This window comes from Bicyclus anynana, chromosome Z (assembly GCF_947172395.1).
Source record: "Bicyclus anynana chromosome Z, ilBicAnyn1.1, whole genome shotgun sequence".
NCBI classification, from domain to species: domain Eukaryota; kingdom Metazoa; phylum Arthropoda; class Insecta; order Lepidoptera; family Nymphalidae; genus Bicyclus; species Bicyclus anynana.
The window spans coordinates 5,767,506-5,783,062 of NC_069110.1; the positions used below are offsets into that span (position 1 = coordinate 5,767,506).

The window sequence follows — 15,557 nt, forward strand, 5'->3', positions numbered from 1 at the left end:
ATTATATTACCATAAGAAGGCTTCCGCCCTACAATCGCTTGAAATTGCGTAAACCTGACTCAAATCAAATGTAGGTAAACCTGAAATACCTTTTAGTTCAAATGTAAATCAAGAACAATCGCTTATTGGTAAACCAATATACCTAGTTGGCATTAAGTAGGTACATAATGATAACTCAGATCAGACTCAGGAAGCGCAAAAAACAAAATTAATTTATTTCAAGTAGGCTCAGTTTACAAGCATTTTTGAAACTTCAGTTGACTATTTCTAAAGATTCTACCGCCGGTTCGGAAGGCAGGTTCTGCTGAGAGCCGGCAAGAAACCCAACAGTTGCTGTTTTTTTTAAAGTTGCTGAAACGGTAGTCTCAAATTATTTATCATGACATAACCATGTAGATTATTGAGTCAACCATTATTGTTCCGATCATAGAGCATAGAAAACGCGAAAGCTAACGTTCCGATAGTCGTTTTAGTCAACGATCTCAATATGAAAAGCAAAGCAACACTGTGAATAGTAAAGAATGCTTATAAATTTAACAATAACCATACCCATTGGATCGAAATACAGCAATAAGATGCAGAAATAAGCTTGGCGTGTCTTCGAACAAGCTTTACCCCTATGCTATGAACGACACTTCAGCAACTAGAGCTATAATAACTTTAACGAATCATCATCATCATCATCATCATCATATCAGCCGATGGACGTCCACTGCATGACATAGGCCTTTTGTAGGGACTTCCAAACATCACGATACTGAGCCACCTGCATCCAGCGAATCCCTGCGACTCGCTTGATGTCGTCAGTCTGCCTGGTGGAGGGTCGGCCAACACTGCGCTTACTAGTGCGGGGTCACCATTCCAGCACTTTGGGACCCCAACGTCCATCGGCTCTTCGAACTATATGCCCCGCCCATTGCCACTTCAGCTTCGCAACTCGTTGAGCTATGTCGGTGACTTTGGTTCTTCTGCGGATCTCCTCATTTCTGATTCGATCACGCAGAGATACTCCTAACATTGCTCGTTCCATCGCCCGCTGTGTGACTCTGAGCCTTCTTTAACAAATAATAGCCATGAACTAACATGAATTTGTAAAAATAAGCTAAAGTAATTATTTAAAAAAAACGCACTGGAACTTTCTACCTCTCAAAGTACTCGTAATCATGATCGAAACTATTTCGAGCCACTCGCCATCCAATAAGTTCACGTGCCAGCAGCGCTAAGTATCTGCATGACATCATGCAGATCGCGACGAACACACGATCAGTTTAGTCGGATGTCCTGCCGTTAGTGCTGCAGGGACATGACTTATTTGATGATGATGCATATAGTAGCCTACCTTACATACCTGTCACAAAAAAATATACCGGTCAACTTGAGAACCTCCTTCTTTTTGAAGTCGGTTAAAAATAGCACGGGCTGACACTCTTTCATCTCATTTATCACATTACATTTTTTAAAGAGATAAAGTTAGTGGTCATGTAAGGAATAATATCTGGATCTAATGAATCGATTTTGAAAAATCTTTTACCGCTAGAAAGCCACAATAATTGTGAGTGCAATAGGCTTTATTTTATCCCCTTATTCACACAGAGACGCGGGTAAAACCGCGTGGCAACAGCTAGTCTCTTATAAAAGAACGACGATCTAGTCAGCAAAAGCTCTTAAACCAAAATAATTAATTTATGCCTAATTTATAAACTATTAACTTTTTTACTTAAACCTACATTATGCGTGATTTAAAATACCAATAGGTACATGCAAAGTCACTTAATATTAATTATCTTTCGTTATACATAGTTGATTGCAAAATTGTTTCCTTTAAATACCTATTTATTTCGTAACAAGTGTGAAGAATTTATTGCCAATAAAAAAAGGCAATTTATAATCTAGTTTCTAGAAATATACCTACAATAGAAAGTTATTTATTTTCAAATTGTATGAGGCTACAGTTATTAATGATTATTTATAGTATGTTCTGTTCCGGAAATAATGCATACCCAGTTTTGTGTTCGTAGAATTCCGTGATAGGTACGAGTAGGTATAATTAAATTATTGTCCCCATCTTACCTTTTACCTTTCCTAACCTATCCTTTCTTTTCCTAATCTAACCTAAACCTTTTCCGATTAAGATGTTATTGATAATCCGGGTACCTTTTAAAATGAAGAAATTCTATACCTAAGTATTTCGTTATTTCAAGAACAGTTTAGTAAGTCAGGTGTACGTAACATTTCAAACAACTTTCTGCACCGGCTTACCCAAGAGTTGTGTTGGGTGAGCGAAGACAATAGACATACTATTATATTACAATAATATATCTATTACTTACCGTTATCTAATAAACATCTGAGCTAAACGTTCACCTAATATGCATGATTTAAGAGAACATAATTCTATATGCATACGTTAACTTTAATTACATATACCTAACTCGTTATTTAATATAAATAACATCGAAAGGTTAACGAGAATTCTCTATTTAAAGGCATTAGTGGCGAGTTAGTCGCTAATATCGATTGATACAATATAAACATGTGTAGGTATACTGTAAGTGAATTACATAGATACCTAATCGTATATCCTTGTCTTGGCCAACGTCCTTGATACAGATACGTACGAGTTTGTAATGGTCTCAGAGGCTGCAGTGGCCACACCGACGTCTTTTTATAAATGCTGGAATACAGTCTCGTCCACGTTCCTACCATAGGTATGCTCGCGCATTGTAGTCCACTCTGAAGTTGCAAAGTCTCTACTGAAGTCTAACTGCGCAGGTAGATTTCTCTCTGGAGTGTTTTATAGACACCAAACAATGCATACCCTTGTGTTCATACTTCATAACGGACTAGAATTTTTACGACATTTTAACAAAAAATATAAAATTGTGTGCATAACGGGTCACTCGACAAAACTTAGGGTCTAGTGGCAGTTTGATACTGTGACGATCGCGCTAATGTAAACGCGAATTTCTAAGGAATTGATTTAGCGCCATCTAGTGGCACTACTGCACCACTATTTCAATTCCATATACATTCGCGTTTACGTTAACGCGATAGTAATAGTATGAAAATATTAAAACTCCCACTAGGCACCCTGATAACTTGGACATACTGCTGTATGCGTGAGAGAAATGCAAGGCAGGGTGGCGCCGTAACGTGTTATGTTACGAAGAGATTTGCCCTCCCATAAGAAGTTATTAATAAATCAACAAAAATATTCAACAAAATACACAACAATAGTGGGTCTGAAACTTTGTTAGACACAACTGAAAAATATTTGTGTAATGAGCATGGGTGTTTTCGAGTGTCTATGTGTATTTATAGATTTTTTAAATATTTATAGATATGTAGTTTATAAATATACGTGAATATTATAATATTAGTATACATAATACAGGCTACTCTGCCCCTGTAGCCAAGTGGCACGTCCATTCTCTTTCTACGATCGCAAACGCTTCGAAAACTAGAAAAATGTATGGGAATGACATTTGCTTTTGACACGTGATCAAGATTTGTCATTCCCTTATATTTTTCTAGTTTTCGAAGCGTTCACGATCGTAGAAAGAGAATCCACGTTGCACTGGGCTACAGAGGCTGTACGCTTACTTTGTTGCTAGATAGTGTGTGTATTGTTTCAGTATATTTATTTATTTATTACCTCCCAAAGTCACCATAATCCAATAATTACCTATAGCAAAAGCATGGAGATGACAAACGTTCAGCCTAAATAAAACGACGAATATCTGACCACCACTGGCCCTATACGTATTAACAAGTACTCGATGCGGGCATCATATCACGCCCAGACTCTCTTCCTGTTCCAGTAGGTCGACATTGACATTTAGGTGAAACAGAGTAAAAACATAGTATACGAATTATACAATAAGTGCGAGGGCGATGCCACTACACCAAAAGGCCGCTTGCACTAAATCGTCGTTTTATTACCTATCTGTTGTATAGTGTTTGAGCCATACATTCGCCTACGAGCTGTGTGTCCTTGGCCGATCGAGCGTCCCTTCGAAATCATCGATGACATTATAATAAGTCCTTTATAATGAACTAGAATTTCAATATTTTTGTCGAAGTGCAAGGTTATATTGCCTTCGTTGCCTTACTTAACACTTTAATTAATGTCCTACCACAGATCAAAGAGTGTGATTAGGGAAAGGAAAACTTAGGGTGATTGTGCACATTATGGAACTTAGTCGAGAAACTAATTGTGTTTAATAAAGCGTGTTTTACAAAGCCATTAACACCATACTGAAACCCAAAGGACCTTTTTTTCTGTCTGCCTATCTGTTTGAACGAGCTAATCTCTAGAACGACTGATCCGATTTTAATGGGACTGTCACTGAAAGATTGAGGAAGTGATTAAGCAACATTTAGGCTATTTTGTTATCTCTTTTAACAAAAAATTCAACCGACGTCAAAGTCAAAAATAAACTAAAAAGCAATAAATAATATCGTAGCTACCTTCTGATCAATTTGAAGGCGGTGCCAAGCCAGTGGCGCATTAATTAAAGCCGTTTCTGTAACCACGGGAAAGAAGCGTCTAGAAATTCCTAAAACTTTATGATTTAAACGGCTTATGTTAAAGCATCACTGTGTTGGCACCGCCTTCAAAGTAAATAAGAGACAGACGCGATTGCGAACCTCCTTCTTTTGTTTGAAGTTGGTTAAAAAAGCCATTATCTCCGTGGGATTTGTAAAAAACTGAATTGATATAAAAGAAGGTATAAAAATGCGAATGATATATTTTCATGATCTTCTAATACTTGCGATATCGTGGCATACTGCTTCAGCAACTGACCAATTTCATTATATTAATATGATATCGTTCGTGGTCTGCTCTCAGGTTTCGCAAATAAACCGGTGCCGATTACTGTGTGTGTTACTGTACGGTGATATCATTATTTAAGCATAATAAAAGATGAAGACGGCTTAAGAGCCGTGATAACCCATTGGATATGACCTCTGCCTCCGAGCTTTTCAGTTGTGTGCATTTTAAGAAATTAAATATCACGTGTCTCAAACGGTGAAGGAAAAACATCGTGAGGAAACCTGCATACCAGAGAATTTTCTTAATTCTCTCCGTGTATGAAGTTTGCTATTCCGCATTGGGTGAACGTGGTGGTGGTCCAGCGTGGTGAACTATTGGCCTAACTCGTCTCATTCTGAGAGGAGGCTTGAGCTCAGCAGTGAGCCGAATATGGGTTGTTTAATGATGAAGCATAATATATTTTATTGGTACCTCAAATATCGTAAAAGCCGCTATCTTAAAAGTGAAAAAACAACTTAATGTTTACGCCGTATGATCAAATCAATGCTATCGTTTTTTTGGGTTTAGGTAAATACGTTTATTTTAGGTTTAGTCCCGTCGTTCTACCTAATTAGGGGATTTTTATCAAACTGGCCTGGCTGTTAAAATGTGGTGTACCACAAAGAATGCAAATGTTTTGAGAAAAATGTTAATAAAGACTTTTTTTAATTATCTATCTACCTGTTACGGGTTCGCCCTAAAAAAATATACGCCGCAATATCTTGAATCGAAATAAAAATTTTCAATGTGACACGCCACAGGAGGGGTTGCAATATAAAATGCGTATCACTAAATGTTTGCCACAAGTTAAGCCCACATGCCTGTAGCGCTAACGATTTGACGTCCGATATAACTGATCGTGTGTTGGTCGCGATGTGCATGACATCATGCAAATCGTGACGCGACACGCGTGATGTCCTGCCGTTATGCCTAGTTCGGACTACTTTAGTATTTTAGTTGAATACGAACAATTTTTGGATTTACCGCCCAAAAATCCTTCTTACTCCAACCAAAATACTAAAGTAGTCCGAACTAGGCCTAGCTCTGCTAGCGCTGCAAGCACTCGGACTTACTGGATGGTGAATAGCTAGCATAAGTTACGTTAACACGTACCTATTAACTCAATATCTATTTACTCTTATTAAAACCATATTTTTCGTCTTAGATAACACATAATTATCTACCTTACACATTATTAATTTATTACGAAGCATGGCTAAAATCACGGGACACTACGTGGGAGTATATCCGAACTAGTTTGGAACCCATACGGGACCCTTAGTAATGAGCTGGTTCTTGCAATGCAACGCGGCAAACTGCTTGCAAACATAATGAATTAAAATGAATAACACTCACAATAGTTTAAATTCTAAAATTACATATTAATAATTTTAATATTATTCCTTCAAAAATATAACAAAAACATCATTAATACACATTGCACAATACAATATAGGCTCAAAAATAACTTTGCGGATATCCTTATAGAGCTATCGCATACTAATACGATATAATATACTAATACGAAATAATATACTAATACGAGTACATCAAACAATTACGGAGGAAAAGGAAACACCTATTCATTAAGAACATTTTAATTAGCCTCGTAGATATAATATAATTTATAAATAAAAGGATAGCTGACATAACGCACAGCCTAAGCTACTGAAGCTTTAGTTTCTTTAACACAATAGTTTTATTTATTTACTCGTAATTAACAGACGTTAAAATATAGCCTATGTTACTCATTGATAATGTAGCTAAAGAAAATTATACCTACATACTTGCAAAATATGTAATATTAACAATGACGAAGAATTTTTCTGACATAAAATATTTATTAACATTTTAAATTAAAATTGACATGTTTAAAATTAATACTAAACTTATAATGTAAAAATTGAAATTGACATATTTAAAATTAATACTAAATTGATAATGTACAATGTTTTGCAATTACTTTTATATTATTGGAAATAAAGGCTTTTATTATTATTATACTTGCAAAAAGTATTGAAAACGGAAGCCATAAAGGATCACTTCTTGGTTGTCCGTCTGTCTGTCTGTCAAGACCCTTTTTCTCAGGAACACAAACGCGTATATCGAGCTGACATTCATATGAAATACTCAAGTATACTGTCCCTTACGAGTAGATTGATTTTTTGTGTAATTAATTATAAATAAATAAATAAATGGTCGCTAACTATGGGCCCCATAAGAAAGCTCAGAGACACACAGCGAGCGATGGAACGAGCTATGCGTGATCGAAACTCAAATGAGGAGATCTGCAAAAGAACCAAAGTCACCGATATAGCTCGACGTGTCGCGAAGTTGAAGTGTCAATGGACGGAGCGCACAGTTCGAAGAGCCGATGGATTTTGGGGTCTCAAGGTGCTGGAATGGCAACCTTGCACTACAAAGCGCAGTGTTGGTCGACCCCCCACCAGGTGGACAGATTAATCAAGCGTGTCGCTACAATTCGCTGGATGCAGGCGGCTCAGGATCGTGATGTTTGGATGTCCCTTCAATGGCCTATGTCTTGCAGTGGACGTCCGTCGGCTTTTATGATGATGATGATGATGATGTGAATGATGATGAAATAAATGAAAATAAATAGCAATCGCACGAAAAAAGACGACGGGAATCAAACTCATGTATACGTTAACATAACAATTCGAAATTATTCTGTTGATTATATTATGTTTATATGTTGTAGTAAAAAAAAAATATACGTACAAGAGTGCGGAAAAATGGAAAGCGGAGAGATGGTCTCGGAATGTGGCCAGGAAATCAGCTCTCGATTACTTACAACACGCCAGTTTAATTAACTTGCTTACCGTATCGGTGATAATATTTTAAAACGATTTATTACGTACAACCATAAAAACAATGTAGCACCCATTATTATTTAAGCGCGATATTAAAATAGGTAGGTAGGTATAGGTATAGGTATGTTTTTTTTATTTGAAGCCCTACCACTACCCTAAATATCCTACGTCCGTTTCCTGCTTCTAAACTACCTCTCCTCCAAATTTCAGCTAAATCGGTCCAGCCGTTTTTGATTTATATGTTATAGATATAGTACCTATAGAATGTTTGTACCTACTCCAATGAGTATAAAAAACTGTCCCAGTGCGTGTGAGGCCACGCGCCGCGTAGGGTTCCGTAGATTATATGAGCATTTTAAGCCCTCATAAAACACCGATATTTATATTACATACTATTATTACCACTCTGTCAGTCGTCCTCACTTTACATGTAGGGAAGGAACCCCAATAATTCAAAAAAAAATTCGGACGGACGGACTTAAAGGCGGACATTGGTAAACTATAAAGGTCAATACGAAACCCTAAAAATAAAATAAATTATTAGTATGATTTTGATAATGATCAATTCTATTTTTTTATTTTTAAAACAAACAATTAACAATTTTCATCATAAACAACCCATATTCGGCTCACTATCGAACACGACTCTCCTCTCTGTATGATCGCCCTTTACTAATTGGTATACTTCACACACGTAAAGGTTACCAATTATTACCAACTAGCGGACTAGAGCAGTGATAGCCCAGTGGATATGACCTCTGCCTCCGATTCCGGAGGGTGTGGGTTCGAATCCTGTCCGGGGCATGCACCTCCAACTTTTCAGTTGTGTGCATTTTAAGAAATTAAATATCACGTGTCTCAATCGGTGAAGGAGAACATCGTGAGGAAACCTGCATACCAGAGAATTATCTTCATTCTCTGCGTGTGTGAAGTCTGCCAATCCGCATTGGGCCAGCGTGGTGGACTATTGGCTTAACCCCTCTCATTCTGAGAGGAGACTCGAGCTCAGCAGTGAGCCGAATATGGGTTGACGAGCGGACTCGGTCAAGCTTCGCTTTGACTTACGCCTACCCCTACCCTACCCATACCCTACCCTACCCATACCCTACCCGTACACTATCCCTACCCTACCCCTAACCCTATCCTACCCCTACCCTACCCCTAATTTTCTTTGATATAAACCTCACGGAGCCTGAGACCTTTCCAACGAATGCAAAACCGTGGAAATCGGTTTGTGCGTTCTTGAGTTATAGCGTCAGGAAGGAAAACCCGACTTATTTTTATATAGCAGATTATCTGGTATGCAGGACAATGAGACAAGTTTGAGACAATGTTTAATTTCCTAAAATACACAAAACTGAGGTAGGTACATGCGGACTTCGAATCTACGCCCTTCGAGTTGAAGGCCCACTGGGCTATCACGGTTCAATCAAAGTAACCTATTTAACATTATTAAATACTCGTCTAATAGCAGCGAGGTCTACTAGTTTACTTGGCGTCTATTCTTTTTAGACTTAGGGCCGGTTTTACCACCTTCTGACAAGTGTTGGATAATGCAGGCGCCGGCGACTTCAACCGCGAGAAAACCTGTGCGTCTTTTATTGTACGTGACCATTTTGCAACAGATTATAATCCGTCATTCGCACGAGAGTTTTTTTAACGGACGTTAAAAAAGTGTTCAAACATATGCATGCCTAAGTATATGTTCACACGACAGCGTTTTTAAAACACGACGCTTTTTTTCGAGCAGTGTTGCATTTTTAATTTTTAATTTTTGGAAATAGACCTTATATATATATATTTGAACGCGTTTTTAACGTCCATTAAATAAACTCTTGTGCGAATGAGGGTCAATGTTAAAATTCAGTTTTACACAAATCCCTCGGGCAACATGGATTTTCCGAAATAAAACTAGCCTACATGTTGCTCAATAGCCTACTTTATCTACCAGCTAAGTCTTACTAAAATCGATCCATGGAAAGATTAGCAGACAAATACAGACTTTTTTAATTCGCTTGTTTTTTGGTGTCGTGAAATAATATATATACCTAACCACTCGATGACTTGATGATATACTTGTGAAATCACTTAAGGAATCACAGACAGACATTTTCATTATATTTATATTTTTTTTTTAGTTTTAGTGCCTATTGATAAATGTCATTAAAATAATTCAATCTGGATTACATAAATTGTCAAAAGGTTTATTCACTATCTTTGATATATGCTACTTGACATATTCGATTTTTCTTTTTTTTATTCTTTACAAGTTAGCCCTTGAGTACAATCTCACCTGATGGTAAGTGATGATGCAGTCTATGATGGAAGCCGGCTAACTTGTTAGGAGGAGGATAAAATTCCACACCCTATTTCGGTTTCTACGCGACATCGTACCGGAATGCTAAATCGCATGGCGGTACGTCTTTGCCGGTAGGGTGGTAACTATCCACGGCCGAAGCCTCCCACAAGCCAGACCTGGACCAATTAAGAAAATCTCAATCGGCCCAGCCGGGGTCGAACCCAGGACCCTCGTCTTGTAAAGCCATCGCGCATACCACTGTGCCACGGAGGTCGTCGAATCTTACCTACTGGTGGATATCACACAGTAGGTAAATGACATGTTGTCCAATTAATTTGATGTTTATTTTAATAGGTTGATAACAAAGAACAAAATAGTGAATAGGCCAGCTACAGCTCACGAGTAGATTTATTAGGTGTTTTTAAAGAGAACGGGATTGTACCGTCGACCACCTTAACAGAAATGTTGTACCTACTTGTTGTACTTGACGAGTTTATTCACAAAATCACAGCCAGCGCACTTATTGAACGAGTTACATTCAACTAGTACGAAAGTAAATTTAAGTTGAAACATTAACCTACTTAAAAAAAGGCGTACACGAAATTGGGAAGTATAAGAAGAAAATATTTATTTGCACAATACACGTAAGAATACACACAAAGTGTTACACCTATTCATAGCATATTGCAATTTACTAATTTTTGTTTGTATGACAGTATTAAAATTTATAACCAGCCAATATCACCCGCCTATTTCCGTATGCGTGGTAATACGGGAATAAAATGTGACATCCACAAATAACGTAGTGGTAAAGTATTTTTCAAAATCGGTTCAGTAGACTCAGAGAATACCCCCTACAACACCAGAAACTTTATGTCTTTATAATCTATACTAATATAATAAAGCTGAAGAGTTTGTTTGTTTGTTTGATTGAACGCGCTAATCTCTGGAACTACTGGTCCCATTTGAAAAATTATTTCAGTGTTAGATAGCCCATTTATCGAGGAAGGCTATAGGCTATATATTATCCCTGTATTCCTACGGGAACGGGAACCACGCGGGTGAAACTGCGCGACGTCAGCTAGTATTTATATAGATGTCAAATGACAATTATACATATAAATAGTCAAACCTATGAACATTCACGGGAATGGGATAGAGAGAATAGAAAAGGGACCTAAGTCACAAACGAGATTTTTAGTTGACTGTCACTTTTACAAAGCAACCTTACAATATCGGCACATGTGATATCGGTAAGACGAGTTTTCACTTTCATTTAAAGTACCTCCATAATAACTTTAAGATTTGGATCCTCCGTGGCGCAGTGGTATGCGCGGTGGATTTACAAGACGAAGGGTCCGATCCCCGGATGGGCTGATTGAGGTTTTCTTAATTGGTCCAGGCCTGGCTGGTGGGAGGCTTCGGCCGTGGCTAGTTACCACCCTACCGACAAAGACGTACCGCCAAGCGATTTAGCTTTCCGGTACGATGTCGTGTAGAAACCGAAAGGGGTGTGGACTTTCATGAGATTGTAGTCAAGGGCTAACTTGTAAAGAATAAAAAAAAATAAAAATAAAAGGATGAGAACTAAAAAATAGCATGCCGTTATTTTTGAAACCGATCTAATTAAGTAACCCAAAAGTAATATTTACAGAGATACGATCTAGAAACATTTCGAGCGATTTAGAAAATTCTTTCACCATTAGAAACCTACATCTTCACCGAGTAACATAATATTTTATCCTCGTATTCCAACGAGAAATGTAACTACGCGAGCAAAACCGCGGGATATCTGTTAGTTTAAAGTAAATGCACATATTTTTTTACTTGCTCCCATACATTAACTATGGAACTAGGTCAATGGTATTTTGTTTAATTAATTAGTTCTATTAATTCATACTTGTTAATTTATTATTCGTATAAGCTTTTTTAACCGACTTCAAAAAAGATTGGAGGTTCTCAATTCAATGCGTATGTTTTTTTAATGTTTGTTACCTCATAACTTCGTCATTTATTAATCAACTTCGAAAATTATTTTATTGTTTGAAAGAGCATACTTCCAGATCAGTCCATGAAAAAAAAACTTAAATACGTCTTTGAAGTCGGAACCATTTTTATGTAAAAAAAAATATTCTGTTGAGTGTTTAAATACGTAATTAAACTCCACATCAATACTAAGATACAAAACCTTTGAGCTATATACTGAGTATAATATACTTACTTACTTTTATATTACTACAAAAATACATAAATAAACTCATATAAAGAAAGGCGTTCAAGCAAAGGCGATTACAAGAAAAACTATAACAACTAGTTAGCAATTGCTATTGAAAGAGTTATATATACTTAAAAAAACGCAATTGGAACTCGAAAATTGTACACTAAGGTAATTGCGTTATTATTTAAATAGATAGAGTTGTTAGAAAGATAACTTAGAGTATGTTGAGACTAGAAAGCTGAAATTTGGCCTGGGTAGATATATTGACCACGACCATATAACGGTAAAAAGAAAATGAAAAAAAAACCGGATCCTTCCCTACATGTAAAGCGAGGCTATCGTCTCTCTCTACTCGTCTATCCTATAGTGCGTAATAGTGATAATGTGTATCGCTATCGATATTTTTGCAACAAAAGGGTTTATAATGCTCATTTAATCTACGGAACCCTACACTGCGCCACGCCCGACATGAGCTTGACTAGTTATTATTAAATTTTAACTAACTCACCATCCGATAGGCCCACTTGCCTGCAGCGCTATCGGCTTGACATCCGATAAAACTGATCGTGTGTTGATCGCGATATGCATTCAGGACCAACACACGCTCAGGCATATGGGCTTATCGGATGGTAAGTGGCTAGCTTAAGTTGGTTCTACATAAGTATTTACTACCTCGGCACAGAAAACATACCTCGGTATAATTTTTTCTTAGGCCCTAAGTAATAATTTGAACGGTAGAGTAAAATACATCGATAAAAATCGATTGACTTACATAATTCTGTAATTAAATGGGAAGCAAAAAATACATTTAGTATGTACCTACTCATAAATCATACCTGCAGCAGATTAAGAATTATTACGAGCAAAGTGAATGGTCCACATCTGTGCGGTGCGGCCTACCTTTATTACGTAGGTAGGTAGGTACTACACGACAGCCAATTTATATAAGTTACTTCGATTTATAACGTATAAAGGCTTTACAATAAATGCATTACGTTTACCTACATATTATTTAGATAGGTAATTATATTATGTGTATACGTAAGCAATTAACTGAATATTTTCGAGTATAATATTTTGTCATATAATAATAATGTAAGTACCTACCTGTATCTCGGGTCATGTAACGTGAGCATATTGCGGTTGATTTAGGCTCTACAGGATTTTATCTCCTTTCTTATGTGTCAGGCCTGTTGGCTGGGTTAAATAAATTGGTTTTTAATATATATTGTGTCGTTTTATTTTTAATTTTATATCGTTTTTAAGGGATGATGACCGTTTTTTAAATTGTATATAAATTAAGAGTACGCTAATAGTAAAGGAATTTTGTAAAAGGAACAGGGTATCTGCGATCATTACTTTCGGAGCTACAGGGATTTAAAGGGTCAGATTTGCGGCGCTGCCGCGGATCCCTGAAAAATGCCCCATACAAAACGAACTTATGACGTCGTAGGCAATTAATGATCGTTAGATTTGTATGGGCGTTTAAACAAAATTACTAGTTTTTTCTGTGTTTATGTTTATAGTTCATATGTTAAAAAATGTCACATTTAATGTAAGGAACCTAAAACTGTATGAATTTTCATCTAATTACGATAAAATATTTTTAGTAGATTTTGAAATTTTATAATCTTATTTATTTTGCAAATATCCAGTCAATCTTTGCTTTTTATGTATAAATTAATTAACATTGACCTTATTTACCCGAATGTATCATAAAAATCAATATATTCAAACCTAGTCATCATCCCCATTGGCTACCCTCGGGGAGGCAACTTTCTTGCGCAACGAATTTCAATCGTAATTCAGCGCGGGAATGCTGCCTCCGTTATGGGCACCCTACCAAAGGCGGCAAATGTTGTAGTAAAGTATTTTTAATAAGTATCTTTAATTTATTAAAATATTTTTAGTTAATTTACTTATATATTTATTAAATCGATTACTTATATGGTATAAAATAATATTTTCTTCCCTCGAATCCATCTGAGTAGAATTCGGTAGCTTACGAGTACGTTCGTACTAGAATATCTGCCTTCGTTCAATTTCACACAAAAATCAACGATTTTGTGTGTGAAATTGTCACGAACAGATAAACCTACGTCGTTCAAAATAATATGTTTCAATAATATGTAGGTGCGTAATTATATATTATATCTTTGCATTTTTGTTACAAAATTATCCAAAAAGTAAATTTTGCCGCTTTGTATTCAATAACACATATGAACAAGTAAATACTACGTAGGTAGGTAGGTGCTTATTTATGTATAACGTCAGTCCATTAATAAACAACGTATTGTTAAAAGTTCCTTGAAAAATAGAATTTTATTATTTCGCCATAAGTATTGCCAAACATAAAGTTAAAAATATCGTGTTAACGTAATATTGTATTAATATTAACCCACCTTGCCTTTGATATAACTTTTCACGCTTAATATGCGATACTATATAGCGTACGCCCGCGACTTCGTTTGCCCTTAAACCTTTTTAATCCGGCCCTATAGCAGAATCCGTTCTTAGTGAAAACCTTCTAACTAAAAACTACCTCCCTGCCAAATTTCACCTTTGTACATCAAGCGGTTTTCGAGATTTCGTGATGAATGACCTTTCGCATTTATTTATAATAATTGAAGTAAGTTCGAAGCAACAGTTCGGCGAATATTCGATAAATAAAACTTATGTTAGGCAAGATAAACAGATGCGAGTGTTTACAAGACCTTCGTCCTTTGTGGGTTTATGTCGTAACAGTGACGGAGTTCCGCTCAAACATTACACGTACAACTGAAGCTGTGGAAATTGAAAATTGTTTGGGACAGACTGACCTGTTTCTTACAGAGGAGCGGGAGGATATCGTAAAGTTCCTCTGCGGCAAGCGAGGGCCGCTAGAGGGCGAGGGCGCGGGCGAGGGCGCGGGCGGCGAAGTCCTCGGCAGGCGGGTTCCCGCCGCCGCCGCGCTCGCCGCTAGCACCACCAGCCACCACCACCTGTACATCACGGACCGCACGCACGCGACACAACCTGCCGTCACGCAAGCGAGTTGCCGACTTGCCGTCAAGTACGCGCTCTCGACCACCTTCACTTTTGTTGTGCCTCGCGCTGCAAGCCAGCGGCCGCGCGCCCCACCTAGATGAAAGCGAAGGCTTTCACTGAGCGCCGTCCGCCGAGGGGCTTCTGTGGCAATCCTTACGCCAGTTACGATTGCGATCCTTTCATACCACTGCTCGAAATATGCCCGTCCAATTGGTATAGTGATCTGAACCACAATAAGGCACTGGAACAGTGACCGCCGAAAGGCGCGTCTGTATCTACCTACTCATTACTTTCATATTACTTAAATCGTTGAATTATTATGTACTGTACATAGTAATTCAATGACTTAAATCTTAATAATGCGAA

The 15,557-nt window shown here is 37.3% G+C and overlaps 1 protein-coding gene across 1 annotated transcript in view; it reads right to left on the minus strand.

Annotated features, from left to right (window-relative positions):
- LOC112048190 (angiopoietin-related protein 2) overlaps nt 1-15,264 on the minus strand; it is an 87,704-nt gene extending 72,440 nt beyond the window's left edge. The window contains exon 1 of the mRNA XM_024085635.2: nt 14,984-15,264. Coding sequence (XP_023941403.1) covers nt 14,984-15,153 — 170 coding nt within the window. The 5' untranslated portion in view covers nt 15,154-15,264. The remainder of the gene's footprint in view (nt 1-14,983) is intronic.
- Between the last annotated feature and the right edge of the window lie 293 nt (nt 15,265-15,557).